This window comes from Rattus norvegicus, chromosome 1, assembly GCF_021556685.1.
Source record: "Rattus norvegicus strain SHRSP/BbbUtx chromosome 1, alternate assembly SHRSP_T2T, whole genome shotgun sequence".
Taxonomy (NCBI): Eukaryota; Metazoa; Chordata; class Mammalia; order Rodentia; family Muridae; genus Rattus; species Rattus norvegicus.
This window is the reverse complement of record NC_141534.1, coordinates 216,173,435-216,195,717: the sequence shown is the minus strand read 5'-3', so window position 1 is coordinate 216,195,717 and position 22,283 is coordinate 216,173,435. Positions and strand designations below refer to the sequence as shown.

General features: G+C 49.0%; 1 protein-coding gene and 1 long non-coding RNA gene across 13 annotated transcripts in view; one reads left to right on the top strand and one right to left on the bottom strand.

Annotated features, from left to right (window-relative positions):
* Positions 1-2,662: 2,662 nt before the first annotated feature.
* LOC108349685 (uncharacterized) lies at positions 2,663-19,635 on the bottom strand. The gene is made up of 3 exons (XR_015652840.1): positions 19,100-19,635; positions 6,707-6,899; positions 2,663-6,027 (listed from the first exon to the last, which is right to left on the bottom strand). It is a non-coding gene; the product is annotated as an uncharacterized LOC108349685 (long non-coding RNA).
* Positions 18,832-22,283, top strand: part of Capn1 (calpain 1) — a 25,143-nt gene continuing 21,691 nt past the window's right edge. For 3 of the 12 annotated variants that reach the window (XR_015680417.1, XR_015680419.1, XR_015680478.1), the window contains exons 1-4: positions 19,699-19,786; positions 20,413-20,680; positions 20,825-20,894; positions 21,182-21,300. Coding sequence is in view for 5 of the 12 variants with exons in the window: in XM_087646543.1 (XP_087502669.1) it covers positions 20,414-20,680; positions 20,825-20,894; positions 21,182-21,300 (456 nt within the window). In the remaining 7 variants the exon portion in view is untranslated. 12 annotated transcript variants of the gene reach the window in all.

Sequence of the window (22,283 nt, the reverse complement as noted above, 5' to 3'; positions counted from 1 at the left end):
TGTACATTGATGTTTTGCCTGCTTGAATGTCTGTGTGAGGGTGTCGGATCCCCGAAACTGGAGTTAGACAAGAGAGTTGTGAGTTGCCGTATGGGTGGTGTGAATTGAACCCAGGACTTCTAGAGGAACAGCCAATGCTCTTAACCATTGAGCCATCTCTTAGTCCCAAGCTAACACTGACTTAAAAAGAAAAGGGGGCTGGGAAGATGACACAGCAGGTAATGAGAACCTGAGTTCAAATCCCTAGCACTCATGCAGAAAGCTGGCATAGCCATGCTCTCCCCTGTAAGCCCAGCATCTGTAGAGAACAGATCCAAGGGTTAGAGAGATGGCTGAGTGGTTACGAGCACTGACTGCTCTTCCAGAGGTCCTGAGTTTAAATCCCAGCCACCACATGGTGGCTCACAACCATCTGTAATGGGACCCAGTGCCCTCTTCTGGTGTGTCTAAAGACAGCAACAGTGTACTTATATACAAAATAAATAATCTTAAAAAAAAAAAAAGCAGATCCAAGAGGACTTCCACTGTTGTAAAAATATAAAAATAAAAAGAGTAACGGTGTCTTTTACTCCGCTAGGTCCGCACCTCGGTGTCCCAAGATATCTGCTAGATATCTTGGCGGAAACACAGCCCAGCCGCACACTTTCTTACACTCAAACCCTCACATATAAGAACATACAACACAATAATCTTAGATCCAATTGGTAAAATATAATTGCCCACTTAAACATACAAAGCTCGGTACCATCCATCCCTTGAGAACATTAATAACAACCTGTAAATACACAGAGCAGAATCTTAACATCACCTGCCATGGCTTCTCCCCTCTCTCCGTCTCTTCTCCTCTCTCCTCTTCTTCCTTCAAACTTCTCTCCCACCCATCCTTCCTTCTCCTCCAATGACAGGCCTCCTTCTATCCTGTACCTGCCCCTCACCAGTACTTTACAAATTCAATGGAGGTGGCTCTGGTGAAGTCCTTGACTAGGCAGCTGTCCTTGGGGCAGTGGAATTAGCATCAAAATACAGTAACTTCAGGGCAAACCACAACGCCCCACGGGTTGCTGGCCTTGCTGGCCTTGCTCCAGATTCAGTGAGGGAACTTGTCTCAAGGGAATAATCAGAGAGTTCAGAGAGTGATAGAATAGGAACACACACACACACACACACACACACACACACACACACACGTAAATATAAACAAAATAAGAAAAATACATTAAAAACCCAAAAGAATTATAGAATATGGAATAGACACCAAACACAAAGACAAAGTGAAAGAGAATACACCTTAACTCAGAGCCTGAGCAAGGCTCAAGGCTCTATTTTCCACAGCAGCTGCCTGGAGGCACAGTACTTTGGGTGTGTGAGATTTCACCGCTAACATTTGTTTGAGTCTAAATTCTTTCTGTCATACTTAGCAGGAAAGACCTTTGCTGCCAAGCCTGACCACCTGAGTTCAATTCCTCAGGGCCCACAGAGTTTCAAGAAACAACTCTCCACTAAACAAATAAATGTAATTACCAATTACTCTAAGCTGAAAAGTGGTGGTGCACATCTTTAATCCCAGCACTCGGGAGGCAGAGGCAGGCGGATCTCTGTGAGCTGCAGGCCAGCATGGTCTACAGAGTGAGTTCCAGGACAGTGGACTACAGAGAGAAACCGTGTGTCAGAAAAAAATTACTGTAGGCAGTGGCCGGCACCAACAGAAGGTGGCTGCCATGTTCGTGCCACGGCCTGTCAGGCCGGTAGAGAATCCTACTGATCACACCCATATTTATGGTGTGCAAGATACAAAATGAGCACAGATAGTCTGGGGCTCACTCCTGGGTTTCACTCAGCATCTTCCCTGTGTCAAGCCCTTCTACTTACTTTTAAACATAGTGTGAGTGTGTGTGTGTGTGTGTGTGTGTGTCTGTCTGTCTGTCTGTCTGTCTGTCTGTCTGTGCGCGCACACCATTTCGTTCCATGCCCTCCAGTCATTTCATTTTGCTACTGACATAGAATGATAATGATTCAGAGCAGGGTCATGATGACCACACGCCTTGCTATGATCTGTATGTTCTGAGGTTTGTTAATTCAAGTTCCACAAGCATAAGCTCCACTTAGGACCAATCAAATTAAAGGTCAGCTTGAACTGTTGTGCCTAGACTTCCAAGACCGTTTGGATCAGGGCTACAACCCGCACACTCTCTGCACCCGTAGGTGAACTCATTGTGGGTTTTGCCTTTATAAACTGGCCCTGGGAACCATTCGGGGGTCTTAGCTCCCAAGTCAAGGTCTTGGGATGTGTGGTCAACAAACCAGCCCTGTTTAACTGAAATTGATGGTTCGTGTGACAACTCTCTGGCCTCAACACATGCAAGCATGCGGGGGTCAGAGGATGACTTGCAGGAGTCAGTTCTCTCCTTCTACCACATGGGTCCTGGGGATTGAACTCAGATCCTTAGGCAGGCAGCAAGGGCATTTCCCCGCTGATATAGAATCCAGAGGCCCCATTAGCATTGTCTAGAAGCAGCTTTGGATCAGCATCCAGAGGCCCTATCAGCGTTGCTTAGAGGCTGATGCTTTTTTGGAGGCTTGGCCTGACTGCCAGTAGGCGTTTGTGTGGTTAGCATGTAAGGGTCTGAAAATTGCTGAAGGAAGACCCCAGACTCAGTGTATAAAAACAAAGAGCGTTTATTGTGCAGAAACATCCAGCATGCGAGGGTCAACCATTCTCTCGAATGGCGACCTCAGACAAAGGCATGCAGGCCTTTTTATAGGGAATAGGGGTGGGGTGGGGGTGCTCTAGAAGGATCAGGTAATCTAAACTTTCGTTGGTGGGTGCTAAGGAGTCACAGGTGATTAGTGGTTTGCATTCCTATGTCATGAATGCTCAACCATAGGTGAGATAGGGCTGCCCAGCCCAGGTGGCCCATTCTGAGAGAAAATATTTCCCCATTTTTGTGGTTATCCCTGGGCTGTTCTTTGGGAGAGGGTTTTATGACCTTGTTCTGGGTTTTATGGTCTGTTCCAAGAGCTGGTGTCTTAAAACTTAGTTTCTGGGACTTATGGTCTATTCCTTATGGCCTTTTTTGAAATCAGGCTTGGTGCTCACCGTGGAGACAAATGGGGTTTATGTTACCCTTTCGAGTAGAAAGTTTCTTGACCTCTCTGCTTAAAAAAAAAAAAATCAAAACTATTGAGAATAAGTCATTTTTAAGTACTCAGCATAAAGGAGACACCTGTGTAGCCCACTCTGAGACTCGGGGTCATGGAGGAAGAAGGGCTTGAAAGCATCTTAAGCACTGGAGGAAGGGAGTGTGGTAAGACATTATTTTGGACATGGCAGTTGCACACAGGAACCCAAGGCAGTGGTGTTTGCTTGCGCAAGACTGGACCCATCCATATTTCACGGGGCCTAGAGAGATACCTCAAGAGTTTAAAGCACTTGTTGCTCTTTCAGAAGACCCAGAATCAATTCCCGGGCACCTACGTGGGGCTCACAACATCCAAAACTCCAGTTCTGAGGGATTCAGCCTTTCCCTTCCACTGTGGTACACGGACACACAGGCAAAACACTCATATACACAAAGATAAAATAAAATCTGCAAGAAATTGGTCTTAGTGTCATTGTATCTGGATGGGGAAGAGCTTCCTGAGGCCCACCCCTCTCTGTAAAGCTGTAGCTCCTTCTGATTGCCAGGGACGAAGGGGTCAGAGCCCTCGGTGGTGTAGCCTTTGGTAAGTTTCCATTACTCGAGTAAATAACCCTAATTAAGTGAAATGGGGCACACACGAGGGACACGAAAGCAGGGTTGGGGGTTGCTGTGAATAAGAAGGGGCCTGTGGGATGGGGGTAGGGTAAGGGAGGGAGTTGGGGATATGACTAAGGTGCATTATGTGCATGAAATTGTGAACGCATAAAGAAAACAAGAATATTATGGGTCTCTAGGGGATCCTGCTCAGGGTTTAATAATGAAGATGTGGAAACATTTACACAGCTTAAGGCTGTTAGCCTTTTGCTGGGGCAGTGCTCAGCTGGCCTCCAACAGCGTGAATCCTGTCTTTCCATGTGACTCTCTCTTTACCTCCCAGCTTCTTTCCAGTCCATGCTCTGGTCTCCTGCCTCTGTCCTTCTGTCCCACTGCTAGTTCTGCCCTGCTCTTCTGCCCCAGCTCCAGCTGCCAGCTCTTTATTGGACCACATTCCTTCCTTAAACAACAAACCTGTTAGCATAGTGGGAGAGGTTCCAGCATTTACTCATTCTGAGCCAGCAGCAGCAGGGCTAAGCCCAGTCCACATCTAACTGTTGTCTTTGTCCAGATTGAGGGTGACAAGACCTTCTGTGACGCTCCCATCGAAGCTTGCAGGTAATGGATTATAGAAATGACGATACTAAATATCCTGCAAGCATTTGGTGCCTCCCCAATTAACAACTGAAAACACAGAGTGGGGTTGTTGCGGGGGAAGACATCACAGACTCCTCAGAGACCTCAGAGGCCCAGGGACCCTGAAGACTCCAGAGAGGACAATGGGCTGAAAGGAAGTGACCCAGAGGTCCTGAGCCAGCAGGACATTCCGAGTTGTCAACTGTGGTAGCACAGGCCTGGAATCTCTGCCACTTAGGTAGCTAAGGCGGACCAAAAGTTCAAGGCCAGGCTGGGTAACTGAGACCCTGACTCAAAATGTATAAAGGGGGATGGGGCTATGGTGGGGCAAGCAGTGGCTCAGTGGTTAACAGCACTGGCCGCTCTTCCCGAGGATCCCAGTTGGATTCCTAGTACCCACACTGTGGCTCACAATCACCTGTAACTTCACTTCCAGGAATCAGACAACCTCTTCTGGCCTCCACCTATGTTTTTTGAGATAGGACCTCCCTACTTAGCCTTGTCTGTCCTAGAACTCTCTGTGTAGATCAGACAGGCCTGGAACTCAGGGATTTGCCTGCCCCTGCCTCCCAAATGTTAGAATTAAAAGTGTGTGCCACCATGGGGTTGGGGATTTAGCTCCGTGGTAGAGCGCTTGCCTAGCAAGCGCAAGGCCCTGGGTTCGGTCCCCAGCTCCGAAAAAAGAAAAAAAAAAAAGTGTGTGCCACCACGGGGCCCAGCTTGTCCCTTTTCTAAGGGACTCTCAAATAATTGGAGGAAGCTTTGATAAATTCCTAGTTAGCAGTCTATAAGGTAGAAAAGTGATAGGGCTCAGTGTAAAGTGGTGGGGGCGTGGTTTGAGCATTAAGCCCCGCCCCTTTCCCTACATAGGCTTTGATTTAGTCTAGCGTGAGGGCAGAGCTGAAAGAGCTATTTTAAAATGCTAGCCTGGACCCCAGAGCTGTAGGTAACCTCAGAGATCAAGTAAGCATCACCTCACCCCCACCCCCAGCTGGAAGATGGCCGACAACTTGAGTCGCGGGCACTTTCTGAGCCTTAGTCAGCTCCTCCCCTCGAGGATGGAGTGGGCTTAGGAAGGCAGCTTGAAGATCTGAGGAAGCCCCTGGGCTTGCTCTAAGTCCGAGTCTTTGGGGTTTGGGATGTAGTCCAGTGGTAGAGTGCCCTGTGGCAAGGCCCTGGATTCGTTTTCCTGCCTAACAAAGGCGTGAGGGAATATGAAGAACTGAGTATTAAATTACATCTGTTTATTGAGCAGAGAGCAAGGGCTTGCCAAAGTGCGATGGTGGAGGTCAGAGTTCAACTTGGAGAGTTGGTTCTCTCTTCCCACCGTATGGGACCTTCGAACCTGGATCATCAGGCTTGTGGGGCATAAACCTTTATCTGCTGAGCCATCAGAGTGGTTCATATTAAGTATGCAAAGTATTTCCGTTTCCTTTATGAGTATGGAGTTGGCCGGTCTTTCAGCCATGCACTTAAGTGCTGGGGCAGGGATTCAAAGTCGAAGAACTCTTTAGGTGCTGTTAGACTGGGTCTGGCAACACAGGCCAGTAATCCCAGCACTCTGTGGGCAGAGGTAGGAGTATCGATGCAAGCTTGAGCCATCCTGGGCTATGTAGTAAGTTCCAGGCCAGCCAAGGCTTCTCAGTGAAACTCTTGTCTTTAAATAGAAAAAACAAAAAAACAGAAGCTAGGCAAGATTCTGCACACCTATAATTCTCTATGATTTAAGATACATTAAAAATGGAAAATGTTTCATATGTCCCCCTATGCTACTGTTATACTAAGATTTCAAAAATTCAGATTTTTACACTGATCCATGGAGTTCTGATAAGCTAATGGAGCACTGTTTGCAGTTCCGCCACGAACACAAGCTTTTAAATTCTCTTTGGTTGTCTTGTGAATATGGACATAAAGATATTTCTCATCATGTGAAAAACGTCCTGTTACACCTGTGTATCCAGCCCTCTGATCCAAGAAAAGAATGTTCATGCTTTTTGACCCAAACCTATAGCTTTTGCTAGGTCTCAAAGGCCTGAGCCAATTCTTGCAGCCTTACAGACGCCTGTTAACTGCTTTTCTAAAATATAGATTTCAATACAATGCTAATACTAATTAATATACATCTTTTGTTAAGTAAAATTCACAAAGGCATCAGGGAATCAACAAAGTCATAAGATTTGAATCCACCTGCCACAGATCAAATGGACTCCAGATAGGTACGCCCGCGTGTTCTTGAGAATGGGATTGGCCCCCTTGGTCTTGGGATTGCTCACCTTCCCCACTTACTAGACAGTTTTAACTTCCGTCCCTAGTCTATTCTCTCAGCAGATTCTCACCTGGCTGGCAGACTCCATCCAGGGCTCACCTGTGGACCGAGCTCTGGACTTGCTGATGTTAACCAGCCCAGCTGATGGGACGGCTTCTGTCTTCTCCAGATGCTAATCAGATGCTTCTGACAAATGCCCACTGCCCAGCCTTGGACTAGCATTTCAGCCTTCCTGGGCCCCGATAACAACGTCCTAATGTGAGCTGGAAGTAATGACAGAAGAGATTACATTGTCCATTGTCCCACCTAACAGGCTGAAATGCTAAGTCAGAAGGACTGACATACTGGTCTCACCACCAGCCTGATCCAGCCTTGCATTTGATATCCCTTGCATGAAAAACCTCATTTCACGGTTTATCCAAAACTTCATTAATGCTATCCAACCAGTAATTTTGAGAGCATAACACAATACTTTATATAATAGACAGGAGGCAAAATATCAAAGATGTAATTCGGGTACAGAAACACAGAGGGCAGGGTCAAACAAGTTCATGTTCCTGGGCCTAAGAATGAAGGTCCATCCCATTTCTTGAAATGTTTTCCTAATTGTCTCTTAACTGGTAAAACATATACAAATTGTTGTTATCTAAACCAAGGTGCAGAAGTTATATAACCACTTGCCTGTTTCCCCCTAAATGACTCCATGCAACTTGTCCATTCCTTTGTCCTTTATCATTCTAAAATTCTGGTCAGAGTCCAGGAGGGGACCTGGCTACAAAAGCTAAAGTGCCTTGAGACCAGGTACCGTGGTCATAGCAGTCTCCGATGGGCACTCCCTTGCTTAACCCATAATATCAAAATACAATTGGATAACCCTGCAGCTCCCCCCCCCCCACCTACCACCCCTGACTTTGTGTTCCCATTCCTTAAATCTCCTGTCAGGGACACAGTTCAGATCCTGAACTGGCTGCCTTCTTGAGCGCTCAGAAAGTACAGCTTTCATTTCTAAGCTTCTGTCTCTGAAGTGAGTTTTCTTGGCTTCCACACCAAACCCAACACACCACATATATGCCTGGTGCCTGGGTAGGCCAGAAGAGGGCATGGGATCCTCTAGAACTGGAGTTATGGGTGACTTTGAACTCCCATGTGGATGCTAGGACTTGAATCCAGATTCTCTGCAAGAGCAACAAATGCTCTTAACCCCTGAGCCATCTCTCCAGCCCACAAGAGACCCCTTTTTAAAGTAAAGAACATGGGCATGTGTTATATTCCTTTAATGCCAGCACTAAGGAGGCAGAATTAGGTGAGTATCTGTGAGTTCGAGGCCAGCTCGGTCTGCTGGTCTACAAAGTGAGACCTACTGAGAGAGAAGGAGCAGGGTGAATAGAGAGAGGGTCAACTACTTGAGCCTTTGGAATCCTATGGGCACACTTTTACTTTGCTGAGGCCCCGATTTTCTGTAAAATGGGTCTTCTGTTCCACTCACCTCCCAGCAGGAATAACATAAAAACTCTTCCAGTGTTTAGCACAGCTCCACTGAGGCCAACCCTGCCTTACTGCCGTCCCAGCCTGGGAGACCGGCATGAAATGAGGTTGGGGCCGTGTGAAGAACGGATTCAGATGTCTGAGGCCTTGGCCTTCTCCTTCTCGGTTGGCAAGTTTGGCCTGTGGTGGGGTCATACCAGAAACTGGTTTAAATGTGGTATAGACCTCAGTGCTTCTCATATCACTGTGTCAGTAAGGGGGTGACCTGTGTCCCCTGCTTCTCTTCTCTACTGCAGAGCCCCCCCCCCAACACACCAAATTCCTCTCGAAAGAGTCCCTGCTTTCAGACCTTCAGATAAGGTGAGACACAGCAGGGATAAAGGCTCAGAGTTGTTTGCAGGGATGGTTGAATTAGTGGGGTTTGAACTGGGTTGCTGGTCCCCTGGTCTCCTGGGATAAACTTGCTTTTTAGATTTATTTATTTATTTATTTATTTATTAATTATATGAGTACACTGTAGCTGTCTTCAGACACACCAGAAGAGGGCATCGGATTCCATTACAGATGGTTGTGAGCCACCATGTGGTTGCTGGGATTTGAACTCAGGACCTCTGGAAGAGCAATCTGTGCTCTTAACCTCTGAGCCATCTCTCCAGCCCGATACACTTGCTTTTAATCCTTAAGCCTGTATCTTTAGGCTGTCCTCCCCGCCTCCCTCATTATGTCTTCCTATATATTCGTATGTGTGGGTGCATTCAGGTGGTGTGTGTGTGTGTGTGTGTGTGTGTGTGTGTGTGTGTGTGGGCATTTTGCCTGTGAGAATGTCAGTGCACCATATACATGCCTACTGCTGCTGGAGGCCAGAAAAGGTCACCTGATCCTCTGGACCTGGAGTTACAGACAGTTGTGAGCCACCATGTGGTTGCTGGGACTTGAACCCAGGTCCTGTAGAAGACTAACTGCTCTTAACTTTGAGCTAACTCTTTAGCCCCTGTGGTGTGTGTGTGTGTGTGTGTGTGTGTGTGTGTGTGTGTGTGTGTGTGTGTGCATGCATTTAAGGCAGACTCTCATGTCTTGAATACCAGGCTAACCTCCAACTTGATATGCATTTCTGACGCCTCTGCCTCCACTTCCCCAGAGTGGGATTACACATGTGCAGTTCCACACCGGGCTATTGATGCATTTACTTGTTTATTTTGAGACAGGGTCTTACTATGTAGCTCAGGCTAGCCTCAAACCCTAACAATCTCTTGAACCACTGTCCTTCCTGCTGGGGTTTATTTACTCACTTATTTGGGTTTTGAAAGACAGAGTCCACATAGCTCAGGCTGGCTTTTAATTGTCAATACAGTTTTGTATAACTTCAAATTCCCAATCCTCCTGCCTCTGTGCCTAGCTTACACCTTATCTTTTCTTCCTTGCACCAAAATGTTTTGCGAGCGAATGACCCTAGTTGTTCGCCCTTCCTCCCCATGGGCTCATTCTGATCCTCTTCCTTCCCTCCTGCCCCTGGTTCTGGTCTACTTGCCAAGTGCAAACCGGAAGGTCACTCATTTCTGGTGCTGTGAATGGCTGTGGCCGGCTGACTGGCAGGGCAAGGCCACACACAGCCTTCACCCCTGGTTTCATTCTTCTCCAAGTAAGTTCCTTGCAAATGACATGGAGGATGTGGAGAAGCCTAAACTTGAAGTCTCCCTCCTGGGTCCCTGGAGAAGCGTGGTGTTCCCTAGTGGGGGAGTTCTTGAGCAATAGGGATTCTCCGTGGCCTTCCGAGCTGCAATGAGCTATGAGGAGGTGAGGTCTGGCTGGTTAACCCAGGGCACGGAAGCTGGGCCCCCACTGCTGTTCAGTCTACTCTGCCCTTCTCAGATCACGGCCAAGGAGCCAACTCCCGGGCCCTGCAGCTACAGCAGTACCACAGTGAAAGGAGCTGCTCTCAAGTCAGGAGCCCCTCCCCACTGAGCGCAGCCACTGGCTCCTGCACCACAGCGGGCTTTGGGGGGGCCCTTCCCTGCCATCTGAAGGCCATTGTTCTCACTGCCAAAATGATCTCTCAGTGGACCAGAAATCTCTCAGAAATCTCTCAGGTGATGTTCTTGTACCCTTAGATGGGACTGGAGGCAGGCACCTACACCTCTGAGTTAGAAGTCAGAAACTGTTCGAGTGAATACTGGATTGAGGAAGGGAAGGGTATATGGGCTGGGTCTCGCTCTGCCTCTTCCTAGCTTTGTGGGCTTGGCAGGTTTCCCAGTGCAATCCCATCATATCCCCTATCTGCATCTTCCCCGGCCCTCACTTAGCCCTAGCTGATGACCTCCACAGGATCAAGAGCTGCCTGCTTGCTTTCTGGTTGAACCACGTTCTGACTGTCTTCCCTCCTTCTGCCCTCCTGCCCGTGGGCCTCAAGCTGGCAGTGTTGACACTACCTCTCACTTTCCTCTTAACCCACCCACTCAGGTGTCTGCTCCAAGAACAATCGAGAGTCTGATGAACTTCAGGTCCTGGCTTGGTTTCTTGGCCTCGGGTGATGGGGGAGGGTCCAGAAGGCATCAGGCAGTAAAAGCAGAGGACCAGCTCCGCCCCCACCCCACCCCTGGCTGGTGGCCAGTTGCTGCCATCCTGAGCCTCAGTTTCCCTTCTGTGACATTCTTCTCCTATGGGTGTAGAGGGGATTGAATGAGCAGAGGCATCTGGAACCTACCGAAGAGCTCACGTGGAAAGCAGCTCTAGAGCCCATCTAAAAAATAACTTTAGGACCAGGACTGTTTGTAAGTGAGGCACAGTGGCCAGACAAAATGATGTACACCTGGGGCTGGGGATTTAGCTCAGTGGTAGAGCGCTTACCTAGGAAGCGCAAGGCCCTGGGTTCGGTCCCCAGCTCCGAAAAAAAAGAACCAAAAAAAAAAAAAAAATGATGTACACCTGTAATTCAAGTGCTCAGGAGGCAGACGCAGGAGGATCAAGGGTTCAGAGCCACCCCGGGCTACATAGTGAACTTGAGGAACAGCCTGGGCTACAAGACACCTTGTTTGAAAACCAACCAACCAACCAACCAACCGATGAGACAGGGCTCCTGCCTGCGGCTGCAGTCAGTTACACTGCCTTAACTGTTACAGCACAGGTCCTGCTCCAGAGACATAACGACAACCCGAAGAGTGACATCCTGCTGGGGGGGTAAGCTCAGTGGTAGAGCCCTGCTGCACCACAGGGTCAACCCCCAGAACCTCCAAAGCAAACCACAAAAGTAAATTTGTCGTTAATGGGGAGGGGAGGGCTGCCTAGAGGGGGTGACACTTAAACTGAACAAAACTGAACACTCATGGGAAGATGGCCCCATGCGGGTGTGGCAGCCCGGGCTGTAATTCCTGCACTTTGGAGGTGGGTTCTAGGCCTGGTTCCTGAGGATCAGAGGTCAGAAAGCTTGGAGGCTGGGACATTAGAAGCCAAGGCGAGGACTGCAGTTTGTTTTTGTCACTCCCTCCTCCCCCTCCCTTCCCCGCTCTCTCCCCTCTTCTTCCCTCCTCTTCCCTCCCTTTCTTCCTCTTTTATTTTGTGACAAAGGTCTTGTGCTATGCACACACTTGCCTAAAATTCAATGTATAGCCCGGGCTGGCCTTAAGTTTACATCAATCCTTTTGCTGCAGCCTCCCAAGTGCAGAGATTACAGGTGTGTAATCGTGTGTGTGTGTGTGTGTGTGTGTGTGTGTGAATGTGTGTGTATGTGTATGAGTGTGTGTATGAGTGTGTGAATGTGTGTGTGAATGTGTATGTGAGTGTGTGAGTGTGTGTATGTGAGTGTGAGTATGTGAGTGTGTGTGTGTGTGTGTGTGTGTGTGTTACTGGGGCTGAACCCAGGACCTTATGCATGCTAGGCATGGCCTCTTACTGATTATTTATACACTGAACCTCACATGAACATTTTGAAGAGTCCGCTTTTTATTTTTTTATTTATTTATTTAATGTACATGAGTACACTCTTGCTCTTTTCAGACCCTTGCTGGGAGTTGAGCTCAGGACCTCTGGAAGAGCTGTCAGTGTTCTTAACCACTGAGCCATCTCTCCAGCCCCCTTGAAGAGTCAGTCCTCTCACCTTAACCTTAGACATCTCAACAGTGACCATTTTTTTTAGTCTAAAATAGTATCTATTATTGTGTGTATGACTGTGTGTGTATGGTTGTGTGTGTGTATGACTCTGTGTGTGTGTGTGTGTGTGTGTGTGTGTGCATCAGAGGGTAACTTTCAGGACTTGGTTCTCTCCTTCCATCATTGGCTCCAGATCTCAAACTCAAACACACTGTAAGACTTTTACATCAGTGTACCCAATGGGCCATCTCAGTGGCCCCTCATGAGTTTCTTATGATGTCCTCTAAAAAAACAACAAAAAAACCCCTAAATAACTAAATATAAACAGACACCTATGTGAGTATCAGATATTTGTGTGTGTGTGTACATATGTTGACCTCTGACTTTGCTCCTAACACACAGCTCCTAAAATCCACACAATTTTGTGTGTGATAGAATTTGTCCCTCAGAGAAGTCCTTGGATTATTCATAAGGAGAGCAGGTGGAAGTCACGCTAATGAGGTTACAGGGCTGCTCATTTTAGAAAGGCCCATCTTGGGACTGGAGAGATCACTTAGTAGTTAAAGTGAGAAGATGGGAGTTTAAATTCTCAAAGTGATCAGGTATGGCAGCTTGCCTACAACTCCAGATCTGGAAGGCAGAGATGGGATCCCCAAAGCAAATTGTCTAAAAAGACTAGCCAGCCATTTGGTGAGCGGTGTGTTTGACTGAGACCCTCAGTGTGAAGGTGGAAGAGGATTTAGAACGGTTGTTTAGTCAACCTCTGACCTCCACGTGCCTACAGTGAGCTGAGCCCTCCCACAGCAACCATCAATCAAGACAACATTCCATGGGACGGTCTTTTTAAAATTTTTTTTTTAAATTTATTTTCCTCTCATACAGCACATCCTGATGGCAGCTTTCCCTCCCTATTCCTCCTCATCCCCCTAGAACTTGCAGGAGTCTTGGGGAGGCATTTTCTTAGTTAAGATACTCTCCTCCCAGTTGTCTGGGTGTGTGTCAACTTGACAGAAACAATCGGTTTAAACAGACAGAAGGGAGTCACGTGGGTGCCCTGTTTGTGGATGACATCTGAGGGGGGAAGAGTTATCTGTGGAGGAACCTTTAACCCGTGTGCTCTACACTAACCCGGAAAGTTAACAGTGAAGCAGGGGCATCTCTAGCAGGACATGATTTTGCCAGCTGAAGATAGTTTATGTTTGGAATTCTGGGAACTCTTAAGAGGGTGTATAAACCGAGGCCCCCTTTTGCCTCAATCTTCTTTCTCTCCTACCTAGCGTTGGGGGTTTGGACGGGCTTGGGGTGGAGAAGATTGGGATAGGTAAAAGAGTCTACCGTAAAATGGTGACTTCAACCCACCCTACTCTCATTAGCCCACTCAGGGCTAGAGTTGCATTTGATACATCCCCATTTCCCAAGAGCCCCTCCCCCATCTGCCAGTGAGTTCCTGTGGGTTTTAACAGCTTTACTGCAGTATAATTGGCACATAACAAACAACACAGACTTAAAATGGATATCTTGTTTCAATGTGTCATGTATCCACAAAACTTTTATAATCCGAAGAAATAAACATCTGTCACCCCACAAAAAACGTTTTCTTAAGGCCCTTGGCTATCCCTCCCTCTCACCCTTTTCATCCAGTACTCATCTCACTACCCAACACTACAGTAGTGTGAATTCCCCAGAATCCCCTGCTTCCTCCTGGGTGTTTGAATGAGAACGGCCCCCATAGGCTTATATGTTTAAATAGTTGGTCTCCAGTTGGTAGAACTGTTTGGGAAGGATTAGGAGGTGTGGCTCTATTGGAGGAGGAGTGTCAAAAGCCCATTCCATTCTCAGCCACTGCTCCAGTGCCATGCCTCCCTCCCTGCTGCTGTGCTCTCCAATGGGACAGTCATGGACTCACCCTTTGGAACCACAGCCCCCATAACTGCTTCTTGTCTAAGTTGGCTTGGCCATGGCATCTAAACATGAAATAGAAAAGCAACTAAGGCATCTGTCCCTTCTTTCCTCCTCCCCATTCTTCCTGCTGAGGATCAAACCCAGAGCCACATCTGTATTAGTTTTTGTTGTTGTTTTTGAGACAGAATCCTGAAGTGCCCATGGGAAGAGGCACTATTAGGAGATGTGGCCTTGTCAGAGAAAGGGTGTAGGTGGGCTTTGAGACCTAGTGCTCAAACTCTGCTCAGTGTGGGGCAGTCTCCTCCTGGCTGTCTTTAGATCAAGATGTAGAACTCTTGGCTCCTCTAGCACCAAGTCAACCTGTATGCTGCCATGCTTCTCACCATGATTATAGTGGACTGAACCTCTGATTCTGTAAGCCAGTACCAATTAAATGTTTGCCTTTATAAGAATTGCCTTGGGGGACTGGAGAGATGGCTCAGTAGTTAAGAACACTGACTGCTCTTCCCGAGGTCCTGAGTTCAATTCCCAGAAACCACATAGTGACTTATAACTATCTGTAATGGGCTCTGATACACTCTTCTGGTACTTCTGAAAACTGTACTCATATACATGAAATAAATAAATAACTCTTTAAAAACAAAGAGTTGCCTTGGTCACGGTGTCTCTTCACAGCAATAAAACCCTAACTAAGACAGAGGGCTTTGTGTAAGCTAGGCAAGAGTTCTACCCCACTGAGCTACACTCCCAGCTCCATTTATTTACAGATTTGTTTCCATTTTATGTTTATGATTGTTTGCTTATGTGTGTGTTTACCATTTCACACAATGCTCACAGAGGCCAGAAGAGGGCGCCAGAATCCCTGGAACTGGAGTTACACATGGTTTCAAGTACTCAAGTGGGTGCTGGGAACTGAATCACAGTCTTGCTGCTCTTGAAAGAGAACCATGAATTCAAGATGAGTTTAAGCTACACAAAAGGCTGTATCTTAAAAATTAAGGAAACTTGCCATTTTCCTTTTTTGTGCTCTGCTTGTTACAATGGTTGAAGCAATATAGACACAATGTTATTCCTTAAAGTCCACAGTTCACCATCAGGTTCATCCTTAATGTTGTTGATCTAAGGGTTTACAGATACAGTGCCATGCCCTGTATCCACCATGACTGTAGCTTCCTGGCCTTGAAAACTCACTGCGATCCATCCAGTCAGCCCTTTCTTCCCACCTTCTGGTAACCACTTTTCTCTTCATTTTGTCTTTCCCCCCATATTTCCCAGAAAATTTAAGGTCTAGAATCATTCAAGACACCATTTTCTCAAGAGGGTGTGTAAGACAGCTCAGTGGGCAAAGGTGCTTGATGCCAAACTCAACAACCTGAGTTTGATACCCGAACACACATGGTAGAAAGAAGAACAGAAACACGGACACTGCGGCTTATACATGTAAATAAAATCACTTTTGACTTACCAAGATACATTTAAGATCCAATACCATCGTCTATAGCTTTCAGCTCACTCCTTTTTTTTAAAAAAGGATTTATTTTATTTATGAGTGCCCTATCTGCATGTCAGATCCCATTGTAGATTGTTGTGAGCCACCATGTGGCTGCTGGGAATTGAACTCAGGACCTCTGGAAGAACAATCAGTGCTCTTAACTGCTGAGCCCTCTCTCCAGTCCCAGCTCACTCCTTTCTCTACCTTTCTTCCCTGGAGATTGAGCTTAGGGCTTTTTGCGTGCAAAGAAAAGTGGCCTAGCATTGAGCTACAGCTCTTCCTGGTCTTCTAGGGTCTCACTGTAGAGCCCTGGCTGACCTGCGACGTGACTTGTAGACAAGATTGGCCTTGAATTTGGCTCTGCTCCAAGTACTGATCAGGAATGTGTCACCATGCTCCTCTGCAGCTCAAGTTTTTAAGGCAGGGTCCAGCTAAGTGAGTGACTCAAGTTGCCAGGAACTCCCTCTATAGCCCGTGCAGGCCTTGAACGTGTGATCCTCCAGTTTCAGCTTTCCAGCTGCTGGGAGTACAGGTGGTGACACGCTTGGAGCTCCTTTTTTCTATCACTGAGTTTAAAGAAGCTGAGAAGTCCGCTGATCCCTCTGCCACACTGGAGAAAGCTGGGGGTGAGGGGGCAAAAGGCCATCACCTCTGCTCCTATTGTTGATTCCCCATGTGTGTGACAGTCATGAACCATGAAATGGGAACTTCCTTAATATGGACAGCAATTCGTCAGTCAAGTACCACCAATACCTCGGCCCCTGTAAAGGTCATCCATATTAGCCTGGCATTGAGAAGGGCTTCACCACTGCAGTCTATGCCATTTCTCCCACCCAGAAGACTATGGGCAGCCTTTCTGAGAACCTGTCATCTGATGGCCATGGGGATATCCAGAGCATCATCACGCAGAGGCTGACACTGCCAAGACTCAGTCAAGGCCAGCCCTGAACTGAATGAATGGGAAGCTCACTGGGTGTCCCTCCTGTGTCCAACCATAGTATCAGGATCCTACCTGCTAAGTTGCTGAGTACAATGACATCAGGAAAGTGGTAAGGAGCCAGGTGTGGTGGCACACACCTTTGATCCCAACACTCAGGAGGTAGACGCAGCCTGGTCTACATACTGAGTTCCAGGACAGTTGGGGCTATGTAGAGTAAAAGAGCTTGTTTTTTGTTTTGTTTTGTTTTGTTTAAAGAGTGAATCAATCTGAAGGGCATTCCCCGAGGACCAGTTTGTTCCTGCAGATTAAAAGTAGACTCCTTATTCTACCTTTTTTTTTTTTTTTTAAGATTTATTTATTATGTACACAGAGTTCCACCTCCATGTATACATGCAGGCCAGAAGAGGGCACCAGATCTCATTATCGGTGGTTGTGAGCCACCATGTGGTTGCTGGGAATTGAACTCATGACCTCTGGGAGAGCAGACAGTGCTCTTAACCTCTGAGCCATCTCTCCAGCCCTTATTCTACCTTTTATGCTGAGGCTGGCACCACCTTCAATGGCCATCTTGTCAAGTTAATTGCCTGGTGTGACAATGAATGTGGGTATAGCACTTAGGTGGTGGCACTTAGGGTCCACATGGCTTCCAAAGAGTAAGAGCCTCTGGGCCACCAGGTCAAGCAGGATTAGAAGAGAAAGAGAGCTGTATCTGCTGGGGTGTCCCTGCCCCTACTCAGCACCCAACTCCCAAACACACAGAACATCCCCTCCTTAGAGTACTACACCACGGATCCTCAATAACGTTTGTTCCCCTCCCTCCAAAAGGGACACCTGCCACCCTTTTTTTTTTTTAAATAACTAGTTTTTTTTTTTTTTTAAGATTTATTCATTTATTATATATAAGTACACTGTAGCTGTCTTCAGACACACCAGAAGAGGGCATCAGATCTCTTTACAGATGGCTGTGAGCCACCATGTGGTTGCTGGGAATTGAACTCAGGACCTGTGGAAGAGTAGTCGGGTGCTCTTAACCGCTGAGCCATCTCTCCAGCCCCAGCTGCCACCTTTTTGACTTGAGCCATTTTTTCTGTCCCTGGATTGTGTATGTATTTATTTGTTTTGGTTTTTTAAGACAGGGTTTCTCCGAGTAGCCCCTGAGTAGCTGTCCTGGAACTCTCTCTCTCGCTCTCTGTAGACCAGGCTGGCTTCAAATCCACAGAGACCAGTCTGCCTCTGCCTCAGAGTACTGGGATTAACTAAAGGCCTGTGCCACCACTGCCCTGCTCCAACCTTCTTTGATCTGTTGCCCATTTCTCTTGTCCCCTCCAACCCACCCTCATTTAACCTTCTTTGCTTGTACAACTCCGAGCCACCCCCAATAGAATGAAATCTAAACTCGCGGGGCTTAGTGGTAAATTCTGTAATCACAGCTGTTGAGAGGTAGAGGCGGGAGTACTGGGAGCTGAAGGCCAGTCTCGGCTACACAGAGAGTTCAAAGCCAGCCTAGGCTACGTGAAACCTCATTTCAGGGAGTGAAAAGAGCTGGAGAGATGGCTTGGCGGTTGAGAGGAGCGCTTGCTGCTCTTCTAGCGGTGCAGGGTTCAATCCGCAGCAGCAGCAGCAGCAGCTGTGTCAGGCAGCTCTTGATTGCCTCTAACTCTAGCTCGTGGGGGTCTGAAACCCTCTTCTGCCCTCTTGTGGTTACTTGCATGCATGTGCACACATAAATAAATAAAATCTGAACCCCTGAATCCGCCCAACCCTACACTCTCCCCCCACTGCTCCCCCCCCCCCGATTAAGCAACACCTGCTACACCTCAGTTCCCTACCTGCCAAGGCTTTTTTCAGGCACCACCCTACCCCTAGGCACGTGCATCTCCCCACCCCTGCCATAGTCCCTGATCAGAGCTTTTACTGACACCTGCATTAATTAGATCAGGCTTCAGACAGGAAAAGTGTGTGGACCAACTCTTCCTCTCCATTAACTGTGAAGGCAGAGGCGTCACCATTTTATGCCCAGCTGAGCACAAAGCCCAGGTGGGAAAGTCAGCTGCAGTCAGCTCTTAACTTTTGGAGTGTCGAGGTGCCTAGACTCTCAGGAAAGGCACCATCGCTTCATCTCTTGTCCATCTTATGTAGCCTGCATCGGCCATGCTGTGCCCTCCATACCTGTGCTGAGCCTTGGTACCGCCCCAATCCCTCTGCATCCTTGGCGCTCCAAGCTCTTGTGCGCCCAGGGGAATCTGGTGGGCCTGCCCTGATGTTCAGGGCCTCTGCTGCCCTCTCCCGGGTCAGGTGATCCCCACAAGGGCGCTGATTCCAGGTGGGTAGACCAAGAACTTGAGAAAAAAGGTCAGAATGCTACACAAAATTGTCCCTCTTTTTCTTTTGCATGGTTGGGGAAATCAAGGCACGGATTTACCTAAGGCCATGCAGGGAATGCGCAAAGACCGCTAGGGCGGAGTGCTAGCTCTGTAGGCCTGCGCCCTAAGGTGAGGGGGTGGGGAGCTGGCTCAGTCCTACAACCGGGATGCCGCAGGGACCGGCCGGGGTGGGGCTACCGTTTGTCTAGCGTCCGGCAGAAGTCCGTTCTCATCCAGCCAGGGGCGGCTTCAGCAAGCAGTTGGGGCAGCTAGAGGTAAACCCTGCTTCGCGCCGAGCGCCGGCTGGGCTGGAGGACAGCTGCGCCCCAGGAGGCACGCGGGGGCTCAGGAGGCGGGTCGAGGGCTGTGGTGGCGGCGTCATCGAGCCCGGATCATCCCCAGTACCTTCCCGGAGGGCGACGTAGGGTGGGGCCCGCGGCTCTGCAACTCGATCTGCGGCCCTAGTTAAAAATACCCCTTGCCCTACCCTCTCTCTGGCCGGCGGTGCCCTTCTATCCCAGTCTAACCCTCCTCACCCGGACCGGCGACTGGCTCCCCAGGGAGACAACTCTGCCTTTTACCAATTTGTCCTCTCGCAGAGCTGGCTTAGAGCCTGCGGAGGAAGGGAGGAACTGAAAGACACTCTAAGTAAGAGATAGTAAAAAATGTTGCGGGGGAGATAAGGGAAAGCCTAGAGGGAGCCGGGTAAGAGCCTCAGGAGTAGGTGGAGGACTGGGGAGGGAGGGACCAGAGCCGAGGGGCGGTGGAGGAGGGCGGGGAGGAGGGCAGGGAGGAGCGCTCTTCCTGGTTGGGCCCTGCCCTGAGCTGCCACCAAGGAAGCCAGCCCCAGGGACCGCAGCAATCTCCCAAACTCCCCTTCCCCAGGTAAGAAGTTGGGTGTCCAAAACTGTCTGACTCAGGCCACTGCTTCTGGGGCTAGGGGGCTGTGGCTGATCGGCCCCTGTTTCAGGTCTTCTGTGTGCTTGCGTGAAGGGTAGGGGTTAGGAAGCAGCTCAGCCCAGGCGCACAGCTCAACCTGTCCGCCTGAAGCCGGGCCACTGTCCAGTGCTCTGATGTTCAGCTTGCGGGAGGACATCAATGCTGGGAGTTTTCAGTTCCTAAGCCGAGGAAAGGGGCAAATGAACTAGATACTTGGCAACTTTGTGAAGGGGGTTACAGGCAGGGAAACAGGGTCAGAGATCTTAAATGAAGTACCTTTGCTCTCCCGTGCTGTGGCTGGCCTCCACCCAACTGCCTGGATGAGTGACACCAAAATGTCAACTCTGGATAGTAGGGATAGGAGAAGGAGAGGTGGTGGCCAGGTATCTAAAGACTGGGCACCCTTTTCCAGATTCTGGGAGCCTAACAAGGTGGCTCAGAGTCCCAGGCTCTGTAAAGGGGGCAGTGAACTATGTCTGGGGAGAAATGAGTCCAGGAGGACTGCTAGCAGGCAGGCATTGTGTTTTATCCCGGGAAGGCCTGTATTTCTACCAGGCCCATGTGTCCCCCAGGATGGCAGAGGAGTTAATCACACCTGTGTACTGCACCGGGGTGTCAGCCCAAGTGCAGAAGCAACGGGACAAGGAGTTGGGCTTGGGCCGCCATGAAAATGCCATCAAGTACCTGGGCCAGGATTATGAAAATCTTCGTGCAAGATGCCTGCAGAACGGGGTCCTCTTCCAAGACGATGCCTTCCCTCCAGTTTCTCATAGCTTGGGCTTCAAGGAACTGGGTCCCAATTCCTCTAAAACCTATGGCATCAAGTGGAAGCGTCCTACGGTAAGAGGGCAGCTCTGGCTGGAACTTGGCTCTGATGATGGGTGGGCAACGGGAGAAGGAGAGGTGGGGCCCCCATTATTAGTGGTGTCTGGGTGCCAGTTTCTAGAAGGGACTGGCCCAGGAACAGGATTGTGGGTCTTGTAGGAACTGCTGTCAAACCCCCAGTTCATCGTGGATGGAGCCACCCGAACGGACATCTGCCAGGGAGCACTGGGTAGGCCCCCAGGGGTGGGGTTCTGGGTGTTTTCCTCATTGTCGTCCCCGTTCCCGTTCCATTGGGCACTGCCCCAACTCCGCCCTCCTGCAGGTCCAGACAGGCTTTGGCTATCAGCATAGGTGCTGGTTCGCCCAGATTCCTGGGTCTTTTCTGTAAGCGGAGGGGAGATGAAGGGTCCCCCACTCAGGGAATCCCAGGTGGTTCCCAGTATTCCGCATACACAGAACCTCCCTCCCTTGGGCAGATCTGAAGAGCAAGCCTAACAAGTGTCTTTCCTATCCCAGGGGACTGTTGGCTCCTGGCTGCCATTGCCTCGCTCACTCTCAACGAGACTATCCTCCACCGAGTGGTTCCCTACGGCCAGAGCTTCCAGGAGGGCTATGCTGGCATCTTTCATTTCCAGGTGACGGTCCCTGCGCCCTCCCTGGGACAGAGGCATAACTGGCATTAGGGAGATGAGAAAGGATGGCCCACAGCACTGTGGAGCTGAGATGGCCGGGGCCACACCCGTGTGGGTGGCCCTCCCTCTGGAAGGTATTTGGCCTCTCCATGCCACCTCTGGTCAGCCATGTGTGAAGGGCAGGTATTTCAGCTTGCAGCTTTCCTAGGTAAGGCTGTGCTAAGCAGAGAAAATGCAGAAGGAGTGCTTTGGCTTTTCTTCACCCCAGCCTCAGTTTCCCTAGCTTCCTGTATCCGTTTTCCCTTTTCCCAGTGTTCCAGCTTTGGCAAGCCTGACAGAGCGTAGGAGAAAAGACAGACCCCACATTTAAGCCCCACTTTCCTGATGTTTCCAACATGACTCACCTTTCGAGTTACATTAGTGAATTCTCTGGGAGCTGGTATTGAGAGAGGCACACCCCAAAAGTCTTGGTTGAGGCCTTCCTACCATGATGATCGCAGTCATGACCGAAGGGGTCTCTGGGTTCCTTCCTTCCACCTAATTAGGCCCCACTAGCTCACTCTGCCCTGGCCTGGAAGAAATGGTGGCTATTACTCTACGCTGAGCACCCTACACCTAGCCAGCTCTGGTCAGCAAGGATATAGACTCTATCCTTTTCCCTCCCCTCTTCCCTCAAATCTCCAATCTGCTCCTCTTCCAGCTTTAACTGTCCCATTCAGTACCTCGCTCCAAATCCTTCAGTGGGCCTCTTCTTACCTCATACTCTGGGCTTCCCCCTGCAACAAACTTTTGGTCCTCTCAGAAGCTTCTGTGCCCAGATCACCTCCTGATGCCTCGGCCTGCATCCTGGGGTAAATCCAGTGCCTTGGGGAACCAGCCTGCCCATGTGTGGTTGGGGTCTGGGCACAGCATTTTCTTTCCACATCTCGACTTCAATACTCAAGCTTAACCTAGGGAGGCAGGGGCTGGAGAGATGGCTCAGTAGC